The 26253-nt window shown below is 37.5% G+C and overlaps 1 protein-coding gene across 5 annotated transcripts in view; it reads left to right on the top strand.

Annotated features, from left to right (window-relative positions):
* Positions 1-26253, top strand: part of LOC111147960 (VPS8, CORVET complex subunit) — a 245202-nt gene that overhangs the window by 57581 nt on the left and 161368 nt on the right. For all 5 annotated transcript variants that reach the window (XM_022504289.1, XM_022504266.1, XM_022504272.1 and 2 more), the window contains 2 exons: positions 18311-18357; positions 25323-25545. In XM_022504289.1, the coding sequence (XP_022359997.1) occupies positions 18311-18357; positions 25323-25545 (270 nt within the window). The remainder of the gene's footprint in view (positions 1-18310; positions 18358-25322; positions 25546-26253) is intronic.

The following is a 26253-nucleotide window of genomic DNA, read 5'->3' as shown; positions in this document are numbered from 1 at the left end:
ATGAAAGAGGGTAAGCCAGAGATGATATCTTCAGTTGGTGGATGGTAAGATAGTCACAGTGCGATAAAATGATCGGGGCACCTGGGTGGTTCAGTCCGTTACGTGGCTACCTTTGGCTCAGGTCATGATCCCAGAGTCCTGGGATAGTGAACCCTGTGTCGGGTTCCTTGCTAAACTTGGGGAGTTAGTTCAGTGGGGAGCCTGCTTCTCCCTCTCCTTCTGCAGCTCCCCATGCTTGTGTTCTTTCTCTGTCTGCCTCTCTCTGAAAAAACAAACAAAACCAAAAAAATGCAATAAAATGATCTATTCACTGAAACAATTGCCAGGCTTAAATTTAGGTTTTCTGCCTGTCAGGTCAGTGTTTTATTCACATATCTATTGCTTCCTTAATCTTAAATATATGCATATATCTAACAAGCAGTTCCCTGCGGCCAGTTTATAGCACTGTGCATTGAAGAAGAGATTAGAGAAATACTTGCTTTCTCTTTTTTTTAATGTTGGAAACCAAAAATTCAGCCATTTTTCAGAGGCATTCTGCAACGTTTTGAGACCGAGAGGAATCTTCTTAAAGCAGGGGTTGCTCATTGTGTTTGTGTTGAAAGACTTCAGGTAGATAGCCACAAGCAGCGCCAGCACAGGCTGAACTTAATGGAGAAGGGTCAGAAGTTTGTATGCGGGCCCTTGATCTCTCAGTATCCCATGGAGAGGCATGTATAGACCAGGTCTGACCAGATGGACTGAGGTTTTGCTTCAAGAGAAGGACCTGTCCTTTTCCATTCTCCTTTCTTTTAGGGCTTTTGTGGGAGCGACCTTCCCATTGAGCTAAGTGGGGTGATCATCTGAGCTTGGGCACCAGCTGCTCAAGGTGGTGTACAGTAGTCCTGGAATGTCAGCTGCCTCCCTCTGACTACAGATCCTCTGCAAAGTTGGGTCTGCACTTAGTCCTTGTTCTTGGGAGATGGAGAGCTACTGATCCTACCTAGCTTATTTTCAGGCATCTAAGAGATTGCCACCAGGGGTAATCCACTGGACAGTCTAGTTTGTCTCTTCATAATTAGATACTGGAAAGGAAGGTTTAATATATAGAAATGGATTTGGCTTTAATATTTCATTTTGTTTATAGATCTAAATGTTCAAAATTGATAAGGACTTGGCTTCTTTAGGAAGCCAGTGAAAGCATTAATTTGAATGAGTTAGCTCTATTTAAGTGAGTTGAGAACTCTGTGTATCCTTTTTCTTTTTTTAAAATTAATTTTGTCTTAGGATAATTGTAGATTTATATTTAGTTGTAAGAAATAATACAGAGAGATTCCAAGTACCTTTAATGTGGTTTTCCCCAATGGGCACATCTTGTAAAACCATAGTACAACTGTATAACCAGCTTATTAACTAGTATAGTAAAGATACAGAACATTTCCATCACCATAAGGATCTCTCATTTTGCCCTTTTACAGCCACACCTTCTTTCCTCCCACCCTCATCCCCTTCTTAGGCCCTGGCAACCATTAATTATTTCTCTTTCTATAATTTTGTTATTTCAAGAAGTTATGTAAATGGAATTATATAGTATGTAGGCTTTGGGGATTGGCTTTTTTTTAAATCTTAAACTCAACATAATTTTCTGGTGATTCATCTAGGTTGTTGCATCTGTCAATAGTTTGCTGCTTTTTGTTTCTGAGTTTTATTCCCTTCCTACTCTTCATTTAAAACCACATTCCACAGGATTATACTTTTTGCTTCAATCATAACACATAAGAAAGTTCAAGACAAGGAATGTCTATTACATTTACCCTTGTTTTTGCTTACCATGTTCTTTCTTCTTTCCTGATGTTCCATGGTGTCCATTCTTTTATTGTTTCCTTTCTGTTTAGAAAACTTGCATTAACCATTCTTTCGGGGTAGTTTTGTTGACAGTAAAGTCTCTTCATCTTAGAATGTCTTGATTGCCCCATCATACTTCAAGGTTCTTTCACTGGACTTAGGATTTTAAGTTGACAGTTACTTACTTTCAGCACTTGAGAAATACTGTGCCACTTGCTCTAACCTCCCTGGTTGCTGATGAGAAATATAGTCATTCAAATTGTTCTCTTAGAGCTAAGTTGTCATCTCTTTCAAGCCACTTTGAAGATTTCTGGGTTGTTGTTGTTGCTTTGTCTTTAGTTTTCAGAAGCTTAAAAATCTGGTGTGGATTCCTTTAGATTGGTCATATGTGGATAAATCTGTGTATTTGTGTCTTCTGCCAAATTTGGGATGTTTTTGGCCATTACATCTTCAAATACTTCTTCAGTTCTACTCTTTATCTTTTCCTTTTCTGAGACTCTGATGATACGTTAGGTCTTTTGTTCTAGTCCCATAGGTACCTGGGTGTCAGTTTATTTATTTACTTATTTATTTTTTCAGCCTGTTTTCTCCTTTAGATTGGAAATTTCTGTTTGTTATTTCTTCCAGTTCATTTTTTCCTCTGAACCATCTATTATGTTGTTGAATCCTCTGAGTTTTTTAAAAAATGCAGCTATTGTATTTTTTAGTTGTAAAATTTCCATTTGGCTTTTCTTTATATCTTCTATTTCCTGGATGAAACTTTCTGTGTTTTTATTTGTTTTAATATGTAATTATAATTATTGAAGCAGTTTTATCATGGCTGCTTTAAAAATCTTTGTCAGACCATCTGACATCTGTCATATTCGTGTTGGCATCTGTTGATTATCACTTTTTAATTCAGTTTGAGATCTTTTTGGTTCTTGGTATGATTTGTGATTTCCTTTGGAAGCCTAGACATTGTGAGTGTTAGGTTGTGAGACTCCAGATCTTGTTTAAATTTCTGTATTAGCTGCTTCCTTCTGATACTGCTCTGACAAGGGAAGGGGTCCTACCTTACTGGTAGGTGGGGGTAAGAGTACAGGTTCCCCTCCATTGATACCTGTTAGAGGGTGCTCATCTTTATTGCTGGACAGAAATGGGAGTTCTCCTTACTAAGTCTTCTCTGAAACTTCACTGGTTAGTTAGGGATAGGAATGCCTCATTGCTCTTCCCTATGTGGCCTCCATTAACTCATGGTGACAGTAGCATCACTACCACTGGATTGGGCATTGGCGAAAGTTCTCATTCTCTCTAAGTCTCCTCTGACACTACCCCATTGGGCTTTATTACAGGAATGCCACTAGCATTCTCCATGTGGGAGGAGAAGGGATTTGTCACTGCCTTGTTGGGATTGAAAGTCTTCACTTTCTTAGACTTCTCCGATACCATCCTGCTCATTGGAGGGAGAATTGGGGTACCTTGTTACATGCTGTGGAGGGTGGAAATCTAAGTTTTTCCACACAGCTTTTGCTGGCAGGGTGGATGTGTTAGTCAAGGTTTTCCATAGAAACAGAACCCATAGGAGATATATCTATATCTATATTTGTATCTGTATACATATAGAACCACATCACACAGTATTATGATTTTTGCTTCAACCATAAAAAGTATGGGTGTGTGGGTGTGTGTGAAGAGAGAGAGAGAGAGAGAGAGAGAGAGAGATATGATAAGGAACTACTAGCTCACTTGATTCTGGAAGCTGAGTAGTCCCAAGATCTTGAGTTGGCAAGTTGGAGACCCAGGAGACCTAATGTGTAGTTCCAGTCCAAGTCTTGTAAGCCTGAGGACCAGGAGGGCCAATGATGTAGTTCCATCCTGAAAGCTGGCAGGCCTGAGACCCAAGAAGAGCAGATTTGCATTAGGGAGGGCAATCTGCTTTACAGACACACCAGAATAATGTTGACCAAATATTTAGATACATTGTCGTCCAGCTAACTCGATACATAAAATTAACTGTTACAGTGAGTGTGGGGCCACAGTTTTTTCTGTGGTGTTTGGCCAGAATAGAACAGATATTCTTACAAGGTTTGTTTTTTTTTTTTTTGTTTGTTTTTTTTTTATTCCTTTTCCTAGATTCCTTCTTTTCTGTTGTTGATGTTGTTTCTTTCTTTCTTTTTTCTTTCTTTCTCTTTCTTTCTTTCTTTCTTTCTTTCTTTCTTTCTTTCTTTCTTTCTTTCTTTCTTTTTTGGCTAGAGAGAGTAGCTTTCATGGAGCCTTTTTCTGTCTGTATGCATGGGCATTTCCAGGTTATCAAGCTTCTTCAGTTCCAAGTCTGGGATATATGGTAAAAAGGAATCAGGGAGCTCACCACTGTGTCTTTCCTTAGGTCCTGAGATCCCAGCAGGTCTGCCTTCTTCTATCTTTCAGAGTCTTCCGTTTGTGTTGTATATATTGTCCAGGATTTTTAATTACATTAGTAGGAGAGATAGGAACAAATGTCTGCTCTAGTTCCCTGAAAGTGGAAGTCTCCAATGTAACCTCTTTTCGAGGCTTTTTAAGGTATTTCAAGGTTCCTTGGATAACGAAAGAAAAGGGAATGAGCAGAAATTTGGAACTGGAGAGAGTTTAGGCCAAGAAAACTAAAAAGTGCTGCAGAGAACAGAAGTTGGGAAGTGGCATATAGTAGAGATTTGCAAAGAAGTCATTTAAGTCTGCACATGTATTCTAAAACCAAACCACTTGTAACAGTGTCACAATTCTTAATTTTTAATCTTAGTTCTCTGCTTAAGGCCCCTTCAGTGGCTTTCCATTAAATTAGAATAAAGTCCAGAACCTTCCACATTCTCCCTTCCTCATCCAGTGCCAATCTTCATTTTCGGTGCTCTGGTCACAATGTCTCTCTCAGTCTTCAAGGTTCTCTGCTGTCTCTTATATCTGGACTCCCTTCAAGATACTATTCCCTCTTACTGGATGGCACATTCTTCCCTAGAGTTTGGTTGGTCACTGCCGTCTCTCAGGTATTCATTTAAATGTCCCATTTCAAGGAAGGCTGACTTAGGTGAGACCTCCTTGTTGTAAGTTTCCCTGGCATTTCACATTGCCCCTCACTCCACTTTCATCATACTTCATTGTTAACTACTTAAAAAAAAAAATCTTTGTACCAGACTATAAGATATGTCTGTTTTGTTAACTCTTTATCAGTCAAACCTAGCAACGTCCCTAGTCTGTAGTCTGTAGCTATATAAATATAGCTTAGACATATTTGGGTATATCCTTGTGTCTTTGAGTGAGCTACTTATTTCTGTAGTGTTGAGATTGACTATGCATTGTTGTATTACCTGAGTCTATTCTTTTTTAAGCATTCAATTTAATTTTTTGTATTAATTATACAGCTATATGGTTTAAAAATCAAAAAGTATGAAAATGTATACAATGAAAAGTCTGTTTCCACCCTGATGCCATCTGCCCAGTTCCCACCTGCCTCTTACCATTGTAACTAAGTTTTTATGTATATTTCCGGATTTCCTTTATGTAAATACACGCAAATATACACAGCTGTAGCCACCCACCCATTCATATTTTTTCTGCCTTTAGCACAAATAATAGAAAACTACATATGCGATTTTGTACTGTCTTCCCACTTAATATACCTTGGAGATATATTTATATTGGTTCATAGAGAATGTCTTTTTCCCCTTTGGTAGTTGCATAGTATTTATTTTGTTACACTATTGTAAATCGTATTTTTTTTTAAATTTTGGTTTCAGCGTGTTTGTTTCTAATATATGGAAAAGCAGGTGATTTTAGTATATTGAACTTACATCCTGCAATCTTGCTAAACTCCTTCTTCTTTATTAGCTCTAATATTCTATCGGATTTTCTACGCAGATAATCATGTTGTCTTCAAATAAAGACAGAACTATTTCTTCTTTTCCAATCTGAATGACTTTTGTTTTTTTCTGGTCTTATTCCACTGTTTCTAGTATGGCCTCCAGTATGATGCTGAATAGAAATTTTGAGAGTTGACATCCTTATTTTGTTCCAGTGTCAGTGGGAAAGCATCAATCTTTGATTTATAAATTTGATGCTAACTATAGTTTTTCAAAGATGCCTATTATCAGGTTGAGGAATTTCTGTTTTTTGTGTTTTTTTAAGATTTTATTTATTTATTTGACAGAGATAGATCACAAGTAGGCAGAGAGGCAGGCAGAGAGAGAGAGAGAGAGAGAAGCAGGCTCCCTGCTGAGCAGAGAGCCCGATGCGGGACTCGATCCCAGGACCCCGAGATCATGACCCGAGCCGAAGGCAGCAGCTTAACGCACTGAGCCACCCAGGTGCCCCATGGAATTTCTGTTTTTAATTTCTTAAGATTGTCTTACTTTTGGGAATGAATGCTGTTGACTTTTGTCAAACTTTTTCTGCGTCTATAGATGTGATCACAGTTTTTCTTTTTGCATTTGTTAATATGGTGAATTGTATTGATTAGTTTTTGAATGTTAAATCAACCTGGTATACCTGGGACAAAGTCATGTGATTAAAATATATCATCTGTTTTATAAGGACATCTGTGTTCGTGAGGAACAATGATCTGTTTTCTTGTAATGTCTTTAATGTCTTATAATGTCTTTCTTGTAATGTAATGTAGTTCTGGGATTGGTGTAGTCCTGGCTTCATAGAATTATTTGTGAATTATTCCCTGCTTTTCAACTTTATGGAAGAGTTTGTACAGAATTGGCATTGTTTCTTCCTTAAATGTTTAAGAGACTTTGCCATTGAAGTATCAAGGCCTTGGGTTTTCTTTGTAGGAAGGTTTTTAACTACCAGTGCAAATTTTTAGGAGGTTATATATTTCTTCTATATTGGGAAAAAATTGCTCATGACATTTTAATTACCCTTTTTATGCCTGGAGAATCTGTAGTGATGTCATCTTGTCATTCTTACTTGGTTAATTTCTAGTTTAATTCCATTGTGGTCAGAAAACATACTTCATATGACTTGAATCTTTTTAAATTTGAAACTTGTTTTATGGCCTAAAATACATAATCTATCTTAGTGAATGTTCTGTGTACTTGAGAAAATACATATTTTGATGCTTTTGGATGGAGTGTTCTAAAAATATAAATTTATAAACTTATTTAAGGCTATCAATTCAATATGTATCACTTTCATTATTGTCTTCATATGTAATCTTCAACTTGGTATTCTTTCTTTGAAGAGTTTTAGAGAAGGTTTATTTTTAAGTGGAAAAAGTACCTTATTTTCTGATAGGTGATTGCTTTCTGGTTTTATTGTATCATGATCAGATAATGTTGTGTGTACTACCTTTGGGAGTTTATTTGGATTTTCTCTGTAGCCCAAGGTATGCAGTTTTCATTAGTGTTCAGTGAGCATTTGAAATATAGTGCTTTGTGTGTTTTCACAGAGAATAGTTCAGTATCGGTCAGATTTTTTATAGATCTTTTAAATCCTTGCTCATTGTTCTCCACCTGATTTCTCATGGACAGTGAGAAGTAAAGTGCCTTTTGGATTGTGTTCTTTTCTCTATTTTTCCTTCCATCTTGTGCTTTATGAATGTTAGCATTGTATAATTTAGTATGTACTGTAGAGTAATTTAGCCTATAGAAATAGGAAATTTATCTTCATTATGATTTATTTATTCATGTAATTGCCCTTTTAGCCTGAATTTTACTTTATCTGATAGAAATATCACACCTTTGATTTTTCTTTGCATGGTGTACTTTTGCCTATTCTTTTACTTTCACTCTTTCTGGATCACTTTGTATTTGTATTTGTTTACTACATAGAGCTGGGGGTTTGCTTTTTTGAGATATCAGATTTTTGTTTTTCTCAGCAAAGATACTAAAAATTCTTAAAATTCTTAAGGGAGGTAAGCCAAATGTATTTTGTTTTTATATTTTTAAGGAAGCCTTTAACCAGTTTCTCTTTTTCTTATTTGTGCATGTACTTCTGATAATTGGGAATGTGTATTTAATTCCAATGATTACCTTTAGGATTATAGCTAAAAGTATAGTTCCCCATGCAGTGATTAAAAATTAGCATACCTTTTCTTCTTCCTTTCACCTCAACCCCTCCTTCATTACCACATTTTAACCATTATCTGAGTATTTGCTCTTGGACTGTTAAAACAGGCTTTTAATTCCAGTTTTAATTGTGAGCTTTAAAGGATATCTTTTGACTACCACCTTACAGATGAAGCCAGTGAATCTTTTCTACCTCCCACCTTCTTTCCTTTCTCCTCTCAGTTTGTCTTAATATAAATCTTTTACTCATCGTCAGAGGATATCAGTTTGTTTTACTTTTGCTGTTAAACGTAGTTCGTGCTGATCACCATTGCTTTTGCTGTGGTCTCCCTGGCCATTTTGTAGTTGCTGAAGCTGTTTCATGAAGAAAGGATCAGGAAAACAATATTTTTGAATTGTTAAGTCTTCAAATTGTTGGACTCTAGCTTTTATATTGAAAAACATTTTGGCTTTTCTTACGGATCTTGAAGATACTGCTCTCTGACATTCTGGCATTGAATACCACTCTGGGGGAAATCGTAAGCTTGGCACATGTTTTCCCCCCTTTCATAACTGACCTATCATTTCTTCTGGCTATTTCTTTACTACTTGTTGGAATCCAGTAACTTTACTGCACTGGATCTCAGTGTAACCATTTTAAGGCCATTTTTTTCTGTAACATATGATGTGTTCTTTCGATATCTAAATTTAAGTCTCTCTCTCTCTCTCTGTTTGTTGTTGTTGTTGTTGTTGTTTTTGTTTTTGTTTTGTTTTACTTTCAGGAAAGTTTTCTTGAGTTGTATCTTGAACTGTTTGTTCAATTGCACTGCTGGAGTTTTCTTATTCAGGAATTCCAGTTATACATATATTGATGTTTTCTGTTTCTTTTCCTCCCCCTTCCTCCCCTGACACTTTCCTTCCCCCTCTTCCTTCCTCTTCTTTCTCTCCTTCCCTTCTCCTCACATACCACCAAGTATTGCCATTACCACTCAGTTGTCTGCAAGCTAGATGTCACTGATCACTGTACTTACTGTTTAATCAGGAACATAAAACACCTACTTATTAAAGGTACCAATGATACTCAAATTTCTAAGTCTAATAAACAATTTCCAGATCTTATCCATCCTCAGTGCGATATTAAAGAGTGACAATCACCTTTCCTTTTTTTTTTTAATAAACATATAATATATTTTTATCCCCAGGGGTACAGGTCTGTGAATCGCCAGGTTTACACACTTCACAGCACTCACCATAGCACATAGCCTCCCCAATGTCCATAACCCCACCCCCCCTCCCAACCCCCCTCCCCCCATCAACCCTCAGTTTGTTTTGTGAGATTAAGAGTCACTTATGGTTTGTCTCCCTCCCAATCCCATCTTGTTTCATTTACTCTTCTCCTACCCCCTTAACCCCCCATGTTGCATCTCCTCTCCCTCATATCAGGGAGATCATATGATAGTTGTCTTTCTCCGATTGACTTATTTCGCTAAGCATGATACCCTCTAGTTCCATCCACGTCATCACAAATGGCAAGATTTCATTTCTTTTGATGGCTGCATAGTATTCCATTGTGTATATATACCACATCTTCTTTATCCATTCATCTGTTGATGGACATCTAGGTTCTTTCCATAGTTTGGCTATTGTAGACATTGCTGCTATAAACATTCGGGTGCACGTGCCCCTTCGGATCACTACGTTTGTATCTTTAGGGTAAATACCCAGCAGTGCAATTGCTGGGTCATAGGGTAGTTCTATTTTCAACATTTTGAGGAACCTCCATGCTGTTTTCCAGAGTGGTTGCACCAGCTTGCATTCCCACCAACAGTGTAGGAGGGTTCCCCTTTCTCCGCATCCTCGCCAGCATCTGTCATTTCCTGACTTGTTAATTTTAGCCATTCTGACTGGTGTGAGGTGGTATCTCATTGTGGTTTTGATTTGTATTTCCCTGATGCCGAGTGATGTGGAGCACTTTTTCATGTGTCTGTTGGCCATCTGGATGTCTTCTTTGCAGAAATGTCTGTTCATGTCCTCTGCCCATTTCTTGATTGGATTATTTGGGTGTTGAGTTTGCTAAGTTCTTTATAGATTTTGGACACTAGCCCTTTATCCGATATGTCATTTGCAAATATCTTCTCCCATTCTGTCAGTTGTCTTTTGGTTTTGTTAACTGTTTCCTTTGCTGTGCAAAAGCTTTTGATCTTGATAAAATCCCAATAGTTCATTTTTGCCCTTGCTTCCCTTGCCTTTGGCGATGTTCCTAGGAAGATGTTGCTGCGGCTGAGGTCGAAGAGGTTGCTGCCTGTGTTCTCCTCAAGGATTTTGATGGATTCCTTTCTCACATTGAGATCCTTCATCCATTTTGAGTCTATTTTCGTGTGTGGTATAAGGAAATGATCCAATTTCATTTTTCTGCATGTGGCTGTCCAATTTTCCCAACACCATTTGTTGAAGAGGCTGTCTTTTTTCCATTGGATATTCTTTCCTGCTTTGTCGAAGATGAGTTGACCATAGAGTTGAGGGTCTATTTCTGGGCTCTCTATTCTGTTCCATTGATCTATGTGTCTGTTTTTGTGCCAGTACCATGCTGTCTTGATGATGACAGCTTTGTAATAGAGCTTGAAGTCTGGAATTGTGATGCCACCAACTTTGGCTTTCTTTTTCAATATTGCTTTGGCTATTCGAGGTCTTTTCTGGTTCCATATAAATTTTAGGATTATTTGTTCCATTTCTTTGAAAAAAATGGATGGTACTTTGATAGGAATTGCATTAAATGTGTAGATTGCTTTAGGTAGCATAGACATTTTCACAATATTTATTCTTCCAATCCAGGAGCATGGAACATTTTTCCATTTCTTTGTGTCTTCCTCAATTTCTTTCATGAGTACTTTATAGTTTTCTGTGTATAGATTCTTAGTCTCTTTGGTTAGGTTTATTCCTAGGTATCTTATAGTTTTGGGTGCAATTGTAAATGGGATGGACTCCTTAATTTCTCTTTCTTCTGTCTTGTTGTTGGTGTAGAGAAATGCAACTGATTTCTGGGCATTGATTTTATATCCTGACACTTTACTGAATTCCTGTACAAGTTCTAGCAGTTTTGGAGTGGAGTCTTTTGGGTTTTCCACATATAGTATCATATCATCTGCAAAGAGTGATAGTTTGACTTCTTCTTTGCCGATTTGGATGCCTTTAATTTCCTTTTGTTGTCTGATTGCTGAGGCTAGGACTTCTAGTACTATGTTGAATAGCAGTGGTGATAACGGACATCCCTGCCGTGTTCCCGACCTTAGCGGAAAAGCTTTCAGTTTTTCTCCATTGAGAATGATATTTGCGGTGGGTTTTTCATAGATGGCTTTGATAATATTGAGGTATGTGCCCTCTATCCCTACACTTTGAAGAGTTTTGATCAGGAAGGGATGCTGTACTTTGTCAAATGCTTTTTCAGCATCTATGGAGAGTATCATATGGTTCTTGTTCTTTCTTTTATTAATGTGTTGTATCACATTGATTGATTTGCGGATGTTGAACCAACCTTGCAGCCCTGGAATAAATCCCACTTGGTCGTGGTGAATAATCCTTTTAATGTACTTTGAATCCTATTGGCTAGTATTTTGGTGAGAATTTTTGCATCTGTGTTCATCAAGGATATTGGTCTGTAGTTCTCTTTTTTGATGGGATCCTTGTCTGGTTTGGGGATCAAGGTGATGCTGGCCTCATAAAATGAGTTTGGAAGTTTTCCTTCCATTTCTATTTTTTGGAACAGTTTCAGGAGAATAGGAATTAGTTCTTCTTTAAATGTTTGGTAGAATTCCCCCGGGAAGCCGTCTGGCCCTGGGCTTTTGTTTGTTTGGAGATTTTTGATGACTGTTTCAATCTCCTTACTGGTTATGGGTCTGTTCAGGCTTTCTATTTCTTCCTGGTTCAGTTGTGGTAGTTTATATGTCTCTAGGAATGCATCCATTTCTTCCAGATTGTCAAATTTGTTGGCATAGAGTTGCTCATAGTATGTTCTTATAATTGTCTGTATTTCTTTGGTGTTCGTTGTGATCTCTCCTCTTTCATTCATGATTTTATTTATTTGGGTCCTTTCTCTTTTCTTTTTGATAAGTCTGGCCAGGGGTTTATCGATCTTATTAATTCTTTCAAAGAACCAGCTCCTAGTTTCGTTGATTTGTTCTATTGTTTTTTTGGTTTCTATTTCATTGATTTCTGCTCTGATCTTTATGATTTCTCTTCTCCTGCTGGGTTTAGGGTTTCTTTCTTGTTCTTTCTCTAGCTCTTTTAGGTGTAGGGTTAGGTTGTGTACCTGAGACCTTTCTTGTTTCTTGAGAAAGGCTTGTACCGCTATATATTTTCCTCTCAGGACTGCTTTTGTTGTGCCCCACAGATTTTGAACCATTGTGTTTTCATTATCATTTGTTTCCATGAATTTTTTCAACTCTTCTTTAATTTCCTGGTTGACCCATTCATTCTTTAGAAGGATGCTGTTTAGTCTCCATGTATTTGGGTTCTTTCCAAATTTCCTCTTGTGATTGAGTTCTAGCTTCAGAGCATTGTGGTCTGAAAATATGCAGGGAATGATTCCAATCTTTTGATAACGGTTGAGACCTGATTTAGGACCAAGAATGTGATCTATTCTGGAGAATGTTCCATGTGCACTAGAGAAGAATGTGTATTCTGTTGCTTTGGGATGAAATGTTCTGATTATATCTGTGATGTCCATCTGGTCCAGTGTGTCATTTAAGGCCTTGATTTCCTTGTTGATCTTTTGCTTGGATGATCTGTCCATTTCAGTGAGGGGAGTGTTAAAGTCCCCTACGATTATTGTATTATTGTCGATGTGTTTCTTTGATTTTGTTATTAATTGGTTTATATAGTTGGCTGCTCCCACGTTAGGGGCATAGATATTTAAAATTGTTAGATCTTCTTGTTGGACAGTTCCTTTGAGTATGATATAGTGTCCTTCCTCATCTCTTATTATAGTCTTTGGCTTAAAATCTGATTGATCTGATATAAGGATTGCCACTCCTGCTTTCTTCTGATGTCCATTAGCATGGTAAATTCTTTTCCACCCCCTCACTTTAAATCTGGAGGTGTCTTCAGGTTTAAGATGAGTTTCTTGTAGGCAACATATAGATGGGTTTTGTTTTTTTATCCATTCTGATACCCTGTGTCTTTTGATTGGGGCATTTAGCCCATTAACATTCAGGGTAAGTATTGAGAGATATGAATTTAGTGCCATTGTATTGCCTGTAAGGTGACTGTTATTGTATATTATCTCTGTTTCTTCCTGATCTACTACTTTTAGGATCTCTCTTTGCTTAGAGGACCCCTTTCAATATTTCCTGTAGAGCTGGTTTGGTATTTGCAAATTCTTTCAGTTTTTGTTTGTCCTGGAAGCTTTTAATCTCTCCTTCTATTTTCAATGATAGCCTAGATGGATATAGTATTCTTGGCTGCATGTTTTTCTCGTTTAGTACTCTGAATGTATCATGCCAGCTCTTTCTGGCCTGCCAGGTCTCTGTGGATAAGTCTGCTGCCAATCTAATATTTTTACCATTGTATGTTACAGACTTCTTTTCCCGGGCTGCTTTCAGGATCTTCTCTTTGTCACTAAGACTTGTAAATTTTACTATTACGTGACGGGGTGTGGACCTATTCTTATTGATTTTGAGGGGGGTTCTCTGAACCTCCTGGATTTTGATGCTCATTCCCTTTGCCATATTGGGGAAATTGTCTCCAATAATTCTCTCCAATATACCTTCTGCTCCCCTCTCTGTTTCCTCTTCTTCTGGAATCCCAATTATTCTAATGTTGTTTCGTCTTATGGTGTCACTTATCTCTCGAATTCTCCCCTCATGGTCCAGTAGCTGTTTGTCCCTCTTTTGCTCAGCTTCTTTATTCTCTGTCATTTGGTCTTCTATATCGCTAATTCTTTCTTCTGCCTCATTTATCCTAGCAGTGAGAGCCTCCATTTTTGATTGCACCTCATTAATAGCTTTTTTGATTTCAACTTGGTTAGATTTTAGTTCTTTTATTTCTCCAGAAAGGGCTTTTATCTCTCCGGAGAGGGTTTCTCTGATATGTTCCATGCCTTTTTCGAGCCCGGCTAGAACCTTGAGAATTGTCATTCTGAACTCTAGATCTGACATATTACCAATGTCTGTATTGATTAGGTCCCTAGCCTTTGGTACTGCCTCTTGTTCTTTTTTTTGTGGTGAATTTTTCCGCCTTGTCATTTTGTCCAGATAAGAGTATATGAAGGAGCAAGTAAAATACTAAAAGGGTGGCAACAACCCCAGGAAAATATGCTTTAGCCAAATCAGAAGAGATCCCAAATCGTGAGGGGGGAGAAAGGGGATAAAAAGAGGTTCAGAAAGAAGAAAAAAAAAAAAAAGAAACAATTAAAAAAAGAAAACCAATAAAGAAAAAATATAAAAAGGAAAAATATATATATGTATATATTAGATAAACTAGTTAAAAAACATTAAAAAAGGAAAGGGTAAAAGTTAAAAAATTTAGCAGAAGAAGAGAAATAAGTTGAAAAAGAAAAAAAATTAAATTTACTGCAAGGCTAAAGAATCATGGGGAGAAAGCCATGAGTTCCGTGCTTTGCTTTCTCCTCCTTTGGAATTCCGCTGCTCTCCTTGGTATTGAAACTGCAGTCCTTGGTAGGTGAACCTGGTCCTGGCTGGGCTTCTTGTTATCTTCTAGGGGAGGGGCCTGTTGTAGTGATTCTCAAGTGTCTTTGCCCCAGGCGGAGTTGCACCGCCCTTACCGGGGGCGGGCTGAGTAATCCGCTCGGGTTTGCTTTCGGGAGCTTTTGTTCCCTGAGCGCTTTCCGTAGAGTTCCGGAGGGCGGGAATGAAGATGGCGGCCTCCCAGTCTCCAGCCCGGAGGAGCCGAGAGCCCGGGGCCCCACTCCTCAGTGCGCCCTCAGAGAACAGCGCCCAATTACTCCCGTCACCCTGCCTCCGGCCGCGCTCCGAGCTGACCGAGCCTGCCACTGGTTCAAGGTAACCCCGAGCTTAGAGCTCACTCCTCGGCTCTGTCTCTGTAGCTGGCTTCCACGTTCTAATACCTGTAAGCTCTGCGACACTCAGACACCCCCGATCCTTCTGTGACCCTGCGGTACCTGAGGCCACGCTGACCCCGCGTGGGCTTCACCCTGGTTAAGCCTCTGGAGCAATGTCCCTCAGGGGAACAGACTTTTAAAAGTCCTGATTTTGTGCTCTGTTGCTCTGCTGCTTGCCGGGAGCCGGCCCCTCCCCCCGCGGCCTATCTTCCCGTTGCTTTGGATTCACTTCTCCGCCAGTCCTACCTTTCAGAAAGTGGTTGATTTTCTGTTTCTAGAATTGCTGTTCTTCTTTTCTTCGATCTCCCGTTGGATTTGTAGGTGTTTGCAATCTTTAGATAAGCTATCTAGCTGATCTCCCGCTACCTGAAGTAGTCTCAGCCTGCTACTTCTCCGCCATTTTGACTCCTCCCCCCTCACCTTTCCTTTTTGAAGCTCTGTATCCTTTAGCTATCTGTAACTGTGTGCCTTCTGATTTTTATACCTTTGTAATTGGTCTTGAGTTGGATTTTGTTTCTATCCTCTGACCATAGTGTAGCTCTTAGTCTTAGGATAGTTATTGTCCACTGGTTTCTAACTCTGTTTGTTATCCCAGGACAAGTTTATCCATATACATTGTTTCCTCTTATAACTTAGAAATCTATAATCTTTTTTTTTTTTTTAACTAAAAAATTTTTTTAAAAAAGTAATCTCTACCTCAGCATGGGGCTCAAACTCACAGCCCCAAGATCAAGAGTTGCATGCTCTACTGACAGAGTCAGCCCAGGCACTCCTAGAAATCTATAATTCTAAGCCTGATGTTTTAGATTACTCAATTTCTTATTATTCAGCATGTAAGTAAAGATGTTCCTAAAATCTGCCATAGTCCAAACTGCACTTAGTTTCTTTCTTCTAACACTTCTACCTATATTCCTTATTTCATTTTGTGACATCTTCATTCAGCTGTCACGTAAGCTAGAAACTTGGGAGTTATCATAGACTCCTTCCTATCCCGTCCAACCCACAACCAATGTGTCACCAAGCTCGGGTTTTCCTTTATAAATAGCTCTTAATTCTGTCTGCTGTGTTTTAGGTCTACCATCACTACCTTAGTTTAGTCCCCATTTCACTTTGACTGCTGTAATACCCTTATACCTTCAGTCTTGGTTTTCCAGATATATAGTGATCATAAAATCACTATAGTGATCCGTGCTAAATGTATGAATCTGATGATTTCAGTCTCGATTTCTCTCTAGTAGTGTATCTTTAGTACTAGGCCAAGCACTTCTTTATTTTGCATTTAGTAATTTTAAATATATTAGTTTCTCATAATACTTGAACTTTTAAGAGTCTATCCTGCTGTTTGTGGTTTCTGCTGATGTTTACTCATGGTGCATTATTTCGTCTGGTGCTTTAAAATTTTTTGTTTAGAACACATTTTCAATAGGTCTTTATCAGTAGAACTTATTTTGCCTGTGTTAAGTACTATCTCCAGAGAAATTTTGAATTTGTTTCTCTTTCAAGTGCCCCAAGAATATCCTTTCTCAGAATCATCTTTTATGTTCCATTTTTTCCTTGACTTTTCCTGTCCTAAGGAGACCGTGTAAATTCAAATCTCAAATCCACCTACAAACAGGATATTGATTATAGATTCTCACAGAGTACAGATTTACCCCCGTTGAGTCCAGGCCAAGACAGACAGTCTTTCTTGTCCTCTTCCTAGGCTTTTAGGCAGATCTCCCTCACCCCTTTTCCTTTCACTAAGGATGAAGCTTTTCAAGAATCCTGGTTTTGGGAAGATATTTGTTTCAGTCTTTTAAGTTGCAAGCATCTAAGGTCTCAACTTCTTTCTGACGTTAAAACCCAAGCTCTTAATGTGACCAACAAATGTATAAGACAATCTCAGTGACAGCTTAATATTTATTGCTTTGGTTTTCAGTTCCCTTTTCATTTTTAGACTCGTATTGCCCTTACTTTCTTAGGAACTCAGCCATGTTTTGTAAGGAATTTTATTTAAGTATCTAGGGAGATTTTTTTCCCTCCAGATTATCTGGCCCACTGTATTCTCACACAGGGTTGACACTTACTGTAACTCGAAGACTTGTCACATAATTTCTCACATAACCTAACACTTTTCAATTATTTCAGTTCTGTTTTTGAAGACTCTAAATAAGATTTTAAATCTTGTTGTAAGAACTGTTGATGACTAAAGGAAGCATACTGGTCATGTATAACCTCATAATTGTTTCAGGATTATAGGTCCTTCTAATACCTCTCTCAAATAGTAAGGGTTTCTCGGTTTTATTTGTTTTGTCAAACAAGTATTAGCATGTAGTATTCTCTTCTTCACATAGTGCCTTCTCCCCTGGTGGTATTTTTTCCCTGTCTAGAACTTAGGCCTTCTAGGATTTTATTTTTTTATTTTTATTTTTTTAAGGAAACCATTTCCCTGCAGCCGGCAGAAAATGAAAGAGTACTACTGAAATCTAATGCTTGGTTACTTGACAATTTCCAGTAATAATAAGCTTCTGTTTCTCTTGAAAAAGGCCAAAATTATGGGTTGCCATTCACTGATACAAGTCTATACAAGATGAATTTAAAGCAATCAAAATGTTATGAAACCGAGAAGTTAAATCAACCTTAAAATAGCTGGTTTGGAGGATTGTGACAAAATGCGGACAACCTTAATCACCTGAGCCACCAACAAGATCAGCTGTATTCTGTTATCAATTTGATGTATTTTCTTCACATTTTATTTTCCTTTGCAAATTTTCTTTATAAGGTAGTGAGATAAATGCATAGTTTTCACCTAAAATTTGTTATGTTGTTGTAAACTCTTTGTAAATTTGTAATATCTACCTATTTGACTTCAATAGCAAATTTACTTAATGATGTTCCCGTTATATATTTAATTCCCATTTCTTCCTCTCCTCCCTCTTCTCCTTTTGCTTCTGTTATAGATTTGCAGTGAAAACCTTAATGCATTAAACACTTCTTTTCTTAAATGTATTTAGGATAAATATCCAGCTGGAATTACTAGGTAAAAGTCTTTTCACATTTTTTTTTTTTTTTTAAAGATTTTATTTATTTATTTGACAGACAGATCACAAGTAGGCAGAGAGGCAGGCAGAGAGAGAGGAAGGGAAGCAGGCTCCCTGCTGAGCAGAGAGCCCGATGCGGGACTCGATCCCAGGACCCTGAGATCATGACCCGAGCCGAAGGCAGCGGCTTAACCCACTGAGCCACCCAGGCACCCTCTTTTCACATTTTTAAGACTTTTGACTCCTAGCACCAAATTACTTAACAAAAGCATGGTATAAAGTTCTATTCTCCCAACAATTTACCAGTGTCTTAAGCATACCACTTTGATTATGTCGAACCAATGGTCCATGGGCAGAGGTGTAGTGCTAATGCTTTCTTTATGGTTTCTCTTCAGGACATGGTGCCTGTCATCGTTGATTACTGCCTGCTGTTGGAGCGAAAGTAAGTATACACTGCCTGCCAGATTCAATTATTTTGAACCCAGAGTGCTTCTTGCTTATATTGTAATTTACTGTTATGAAGTCTATGAATTTGGATATGTTTTTTAAGAAAGTTTAATTTACAGAAATTTAATTAACAATTTTCAGTGCATTTATCTACTAAAACTAACTTTTCTAAAATAGATCCTGTGGGTGTATCATCTATGTGTTTGTGTGGCTGGATAGTGGAGGCAAACATAACTTACAGAAGAGCAATCCTACTAAAAGATCTTAAAAGTTAAAGTGTATGATTCATGTCCTGTATATATATCCTCTTCGATGAGCTATCACTGAAACACAGTTTTACACACCACCCAAAAAAGGACAAAATTCAGAGTGCTTTTTCTGTTGGTTTTTAGAGCCTTTTGTTGAAAAGATAGCAGTACGAATAAACTCTTGATATGGCTTTGTGGGTTTAAATGGTAACTATACAAATTAACCGATCTTTGCTAGTTTACAGTTTTTTCACACTTAAAATAATAATATCTCCTCTCTTGCTAAGAGCCATAACAGCTTTTCGTAACTTGGTTTTCTCTTTACTCCACTTTTCATACTCCCTTCCTTGTTGTTTATCTTTTAAAGTGGCTCAATAGTTTATGGATCAGTTTTACATATTTTCTTTAATCTTCATAATTGCTGCGTAAGGTAATGTTTTTCTCATTTCCAGATGAGGAATTTGAAATGTAGAGATGTACTGAATACTAATAAGTACTGGAATCAGTCCAGATCTTCAAATTGACATAATTATGAGATAAAATAAAGTACTTAAGACTGAGTTTTGTTTAGATTAAGAAGGCATATGTTTGTAAAATGGATTATTTCTACCTAGAATGGTACTTGGCACAAAATAGCTATTCAGTACCTGATGGATGAATTAATGAAATAATTCTACCTCTTGGTCTGCGGGGTGACTTACAGTCGCTATTGTGGATAGGTGAATACTAATCTCACGGTGGTGTAGAGTTAAAATGGCCCCAGTAGTTGTAAGATGAAGGATGATATAGGGGAAATGAAAAAATGAGTTCTTTCAGAAATATTTTGTTTTGTTTCCAAAATATCTCTGAAAGAGAAGCTTTTCTTGTTTATATGATTTGAAAAGGAGATATTTCCAGCTGTATGTAATAGTCTATGGACTGGCTGAGAATGCAATAATTACTTCATTAAATCATAGCATATAACCTAGAAGATAAGATCTGGTCTGGGTTTTTAACCAAATTAGGATCTATTTATTATTTCTTTGCTTTTACCAACCTCTTCCTTTCCATTATATTTCCCTGACTCCTTAGCATGTTCTTTTTCAGGCTGTGTCCGAAACAAATACAGTATCTGTTTGTATCTGTTGTTGGAGATCTCAGAGAGAAACTCTAGCAGTTATAGTATATTCCTAATCTTTAAAGGAAGGAAGATCTCAAGGGTCCTTTTCCCAGCTCTTATCTTTCTCTCTCCTTCCTCCCACTCATACATACTAGATACACTCAGATATGCCTAGATCCAGGGATATTTTCCTGGGAAAGTAGTGTAAATAGTAAGACTTCCTCCTCTCTGGATTCCATCTTCAGAGGCTGAAGACCAGGGCGCCTGGGTCACTCAGTTGGTTAAGCATCTGCCTTCAGCTCAGGTTATGATCTAAGGGTCCTGGGATCAAGCCCTGTGTTGGGCTCCCTGCTCAGTGGGGAGTCTGCTTCTCCCTCTGGCTCTGCCCCTACCCGTGTCATGCTCATGCTCACGCATTCTCTTTCTCTCTCAAACAAACAAATAAATAATCTTTTACCAAAAAAAGAGTGAAAACTTCGATTGTGCATAACACAAATAAAATTTTACAAAACATAGTATAATACTCCGCTAATTTCAGGTAACTTCTTTCACTTCTAGGGTCCTCACTTAAATGCTCAATCCTAGCCCCTTAATGCTTTTTATCTTAATATCTTTTGATAGAGTACATTGTTTTTATAGTCATCCCTTTTTCAGATACTGTTTCTTATGTGAGTCCAGTTATGAACACAATACACATTCTGAGCTGATTTTGACTGAGTAACATATGAGTAACTATGATCACTGTTACTTTCTGTTACTTCCTAGAACCCCATATCCAGGAATAACAGTAATTGAACTACTGTATATTTGTATTCCCATTTATACCTAAGAATTCTTTTGTAGTGTAAAATCCCTTTACTATGGCAGGAACCACATTTTTTTCTTTAAGGCATACTGACCAGTATGTTATAGACCGCTTTTTTGGTTAAAATTTGGTTTTATAGTCTTTTTGTGAATTGTTTAAAATCACAAATGACAGGAAGTTCACTTGTACTTTTTGGAAGTTTTTCGAAGACTTTTGTTTGCATAATTTGATTTCTTTCACAATTTACTTTCAGTTTGGTAGTGTGTATTTTCTTTTTAGTATAGACAAAAGATACATCTTAAGCTTTATGTAGGACATTTAATGATTTGTCATTTTGCCTATAAAATGGTAGGCATAATTTCAGTTTATTTTGAAAATAGGTCCAGAGTTTACTTGAACTATAATCATAATTTTGAACATTGTTTAAAAATAGGTTTTGTTTTTATATGTGAATTATATCTCAATTAAGCCCTACGACAAAATAGGTGCTGTGTGATCTTGACCACTTTGAGCTTATATCACTGTAAAACAGATATCCAAAAAGAAGACACCATTCAGATGACTTGAATTATGTATAAATCTGAACCAGAAATATTTCTGTTAAATCTAAAGTGAATCAGAAGTGGCCTTTCATAGCCAGGGTGTTTATTTATTCTTGTTCAACATTAATATTATTGTTTGAGAAACAGAAAGATTGTAATTATCTAGCGTGGTTGAGAAACTGGATGTTTTAGATGCTGTTTTCTTGATAACTGCATGTTACTATTTTAAACATCAAAGCTAGGGGGAAAAGATGCCATGACTTTTTTATTTTATAACAGCTATATTGAAATATAATTCAGATACCATAAAGTTCACCCTTTCTAAAGTGTATAATTCAGTAGTTTTGTTTTTTTAAAGATTTTATTTATCACAAGTAGGCAGAGAGGCAGGCAGAGAGGCAGGCAGAGAGAGAGGAGGAAGGAGGCTCCCCGCCGAGTAGAGAGCCCCATGCAGGGCTCGATCCCAGGACCCCGGGATCATGACCCAAGCCGAAGGCAGAGGCTTTAACCCACTGAGCCACCCAGGAGCCCCTAATTCAGTAGTTTTTAGTAGATTCACAGAGTTGTACAACCATTACCAGAATTGAGTGCCTTTTTAAAGGAAAGCTTCACAAACTGTGGTACTTATGTCAGAGAATAGGGCATTTTGAACATAATTTCTTAGAGTTCATTCGAACTTTGCCATTACTTTTATAAATAAGGAGAGCAACCCAGATCAACTTTGAGTTTATTAAGTCCTGCTCATATTGACAGGGGATTTATTTACCCGGCTCCGGTTATGTATGTCGTTCAGACTGGCAAGTATTAAGGATTAATGCTCTTGCTCCCTTTCTGACAGTCTGAGTTTGTACTTAAAATCAAAGCTTACTTTTTCAGATTTTTAAAATTGCAAAATTGATAATGCACAAAGTGAATTTGGCCATTTTCTCCTTCAATTTGAAGTTATGAATGGTAAACCCCATTATAAAATGTCTTTAATATGAGCATAAACGTAAAGTGAAGTTATGTAGAAAGAAGACCTCTTTGGCTCTCAGTTACTCAGAATGGATTTTGTGTTACAGTGGCTGCAGGGTGGCTAAGTTTGAAGCGATAAACAGCAGTTTGAGGTTAGGACTTCAGGAAACAAAGTTAGCACCCTGGTGTATAATTCCTAAATATAGAAAGAAACACAAGAGCTAAACACTTTTTTTTTTTTTTTTGGTATGTACTTTTCTTCTTCCTTCCTTGATGATCTAATAAATATTCTCCCAAAATGATGAGAACATGTTTTTGAATTTTATTTATTTATTTGTTTGTTTGTTAAAGTAGGGATACCAGTAGGAGTTGCTGACTTTTATTTTTCTTGCGTCTTTATTTATAGGCTCTGACTGGTTAAGAAAGAAACATATAGTTTTGGCCATTAATCTTACTAGCATTACATGCTGCTGTTTGTTACAGGACTGCCTGCTTTGTCATCTTTTATGCTCTGTTTACTGAATTTCTCACTCTTTAATTTTCCTCCCTAGGGTTTTTGGTATTGAACTAAAATATATAATTATCTTCCCTAGCATGTTGTTTTTAACAACACATTACAGAGTGAAAGTGCTGGCAAATATGGCATTTTCTTTATATTCATTAGAGTTACTTTGTTACTCTTTATCTTTGTTGCAATAAAGTTTCATTAATCTCAGTTTCTTTTACTTGGTTCGTAATTGGTAATCACAAAAATGTGATGATCTATTGATTAAAATGAAACTTACATGAGGAATATGTAACAGAGGGGAAAATGGATGTAAAAATTACATTTGTGGATATGAGGAAAAAATAAATGGATATGGATTTCCCTCCCAGGATATTGCATGTACTGTTTATTGAAAAGTGGCATGTGTTTCTGGTGCATTTGTAGCCAGTTCTCTTAACATCTGTCCCGTTCCAGGACTTCACATGAGGCAAGGCTCCAATCCTGCTCCTTCCAGATTCTTTCTTCATCTTTTTGTGGAATTTAGGATAGACCAAACCTGCAGAGGAACCAGCTACCACTTTTCACAAGTGACATGATGCACATATAAGGAGATAACACATTCAGTAAAAAACAAATAAATAGTCTTAACAGATAAATAGAATTAGCCTAGTTCTTTTCTTTTTTTAACAATTTATTTACTCCTTTGAGAGAGAGATAGCACACGTGTGAGTTGAGGGGGAGGAGCAGAAGGAGAGAATCTTCAAGCAGACTCCCTGCTGAGCACAGAGCCCCAACAGGGACTCAATCTCAGGACCTAAGAGGCCATGACCTGAGCACAGTCCAAGAGACGGATGCTCAACGAACTGAGGCACCCAGGAGACTGAGCACTTCTTTTTTCTTAAACAACAAAAGGGAATGAATGAATTGGGCGAATGATAATAAAATAGTACAATGTATGAATGGGAACATGGAAAACATTGAATTTTGCCAGTCATCAGAGAATTAAAAACAGTGTTATTATTTAATTTGTACTTTTTCAAAAAAAGATTTTTTTTATTTGACAGAGAGAGAGCACAAGCAGGGGGAGCTACAGAGGGAGAGGGAGAAGCAGTCTCCCTGCTGAGCAGGAAGCCTGATCCCAGGATCCTGAGATCCTGACCTGAGTCAAAGTCAGACACTTAACCTGCTGAGCCAGCCAGGTGCCCCTCATTTACACTTATTAAATTATCTGGTAGAAAAACCAAACATAATTGTTGGTGAAACTGTACAGTTCTACATTGCTGGTGGCAATATAAATTGGTGCTGTGAAACTTTTTGAAGATGATTTAGCAATACATTTTGAATTGCCACAGAATTTTTCACATCTTTTGACTTAAGGTGAATTTCTAGAAGTAGAATGACTGAGGAATTAAGTCCCCCAAATGGGAAAGACTAGGTAGATGTTCATTGTGGCATCACTCATGATAGTAAAATACTGGAAGTAAGTGATATATCCAACACTACAGGAATACTTAAGTAAATCCCGACGTGTCAGTTTGGTGAAACATTGTGAGTTAGACAAAATGGTAAGTTTAAACAGTAGGTAGTATCTTAGAATGATGATGCTTACATAATGTTGCAGAAAGCGGAATTTGGAATTCTCTGATGAGTATAAAATTATTTATGGACTATTTGTAGAAGAAATATGGAATAAATATAACAGTTATTGAGTATGGTGCATTTAGATTAATTTAAAAATTTGTTTCTGCAATAAGATAGATTCTAGATATATTTTTTTAAATGAACATTTTCTCCTTCTTCATCAACAATCACTACCCAAACCCTTTAGGAAGCAAGGGATAAGAACGAGGTAAAGAGGGGCGCCTGGGTGGCTCAATGGGTTAAGCTGCTGCCTTCGGCTCAGGTCATGATCTCAGGGTCTTGGGATCGAGTCCCACATCGGGCTCTCTGCTCAGCAGGGAGCCTGCTTCCCTTCCTCTCTCTCTGCCTGCCTCTCTGCCTACTTGTGATCTCTCTCTGTCAAATAAATAAATAAAATCTTAAAAAAAAAAAAAAAGAACTAGGTAAAGAAATATATTGACTCTGGAGATCAGTTGGGAATATTTAGGTATCAGGGAAGAAGAAAGGATAAATTAGGAATAGTCCTTTTTTTTTTTTTTTAAAGTAATCTTTACCCCAAGATCAAGAGTTACATGCTGTACTGACTGAGCCAGCTAGGTATCCCTAGGAATAGGTCTTTTTCATATTTTTTCTACTTTGTCATGTTCACTATACTACCCACTGACATCACCATTGTCTTTAAGAAGCAGTGTGGGGTGCCTGGGTGGCTCAGTGGGTTAAGCCTCTGCCTTCGGCTCAGGTCATGGTCTCAGGGTCCTGGGATGGAACCCCGCATTGGGCTTTCGAGAAGCTCAGCAGGGAGCCTGCTTCCTCCTCTCTCTGCTTGCCTATCTGCCTACTTATGATCTCTCTCTCTCTCTCTCAAATAAAATCTTAAAAAAAAAAAAAAAAAAAAGAAGCAGTGTGCCATAATAGACTCAACAGAGGATTTAGGTCAGAAGGTTGAGTTCAGATTCTGATTCTATCACTTGTTGGCTATGCGACCTTCTGCAAGTAATTTATTCAGCTTTTCTTGGTAGTAAAAATATTGGGGGAATTCATTAAGATACTATATATAAAATGTTTTTCACAGTATAAAGCTCTATGCTAGTATTGTTACTATTTTTGTTAAACTTGTCAGTTGAAATAGGACAAAGGAGAAACAGCAGACAATTTAGTGAATGCTCAGAATATTCTGAAAAATGTTTTTTCTTTTTCTTTTACAGGGATCTTTTATTTAGCCAAATGTATGACAAACTAAGTGAGAATTCAGTGGCCAAAGGAGTGTTTTTGGAGTGCCTTGAGCCATATATTTTAAGTGATAAATTGGTGGGGATGACCCCACAGGTAATGAAAGACTTGATTGTTCACTTTCAAGATAAAAAGTTAATGGAAAATGTGGAAGCCCTCATTGTACATATGGATATCACCAGCCTAGATATTCAGCAGGTGAGTTTATAGAAAAATCACTAATATACAGAATACACACCATTCCTTTATTGATTATACTTGTCTGACTGATTGGGCCCCACTGTCCCTTCCATCAACCCCATTTATTTTCTGAGCACTTTTGGTAAGATGTCTCTTAAACTTGTATTTGTCAATATATTTCTTAGGACTGTTCCTTAATGAAAACAGGTTATGATATCCTGTGAGTCAAGAGTCTTCTATTTCTTTGACATCCCCCACAGTATCAGGCATAAAGTTACATTTGGTAGTTGTTCGGTAAATGCTTACTGACTGACCCTTCTTCATCCATTTGTTTGTTCACTGCTAGTTTTCACCTGCAAGTGAATTTCAACTATGAGTACTCTTGTGTGAATAAGGAGTATTTTTACTTCTCAGAGTACGATGCCATTTTTCAAAAAGCTACTTTGTGTGTCCAGAGTTGATAACTTTCATGCATTGAGTTTTAAAACGCACGATATAGTATAAGAAGCAAATTACAAGATGTCTTGGCCTGATCAGCCAGCCCATTGTTTGTAAACCTACCTCCAATCTGTCTGAGGTCTCCACAATAGGTTTCGGTCTTTAACTGAGTAGCAGTATATATTTTGCCTTAGATATTTCACTCTTAACGCTTGAGTTCCATATTAGTCCTAGTAATGGGCGTGCTCCTCCTACAGAGGCTCAGAGGTGCAAAGATGCTAATAAGTA

The sequence above is a fragment of the Enhydra lutris genome, unplaced genomic scaffold (assembly GCF_002288905.1).
Source record: "Enhydra lutris kenyoni isolate GAN:26980312 unplaced genomic scaffold, ASM228890v2 scaffoldscaffold2, whole genome shotgun sequence".
In the NCBI taxonomy this organism is placed as follows: Eukaryota; Metazoa; Chordata; class Mammalia; order Carnivora; family Mustelidae; genus Enhydra; species Enhydra lutris.
The sequence above is the reverse complement of the archived record's forward strand: the minus strand, read 5'-3'. Positions and strand labels throughout refer to the sequence as shown.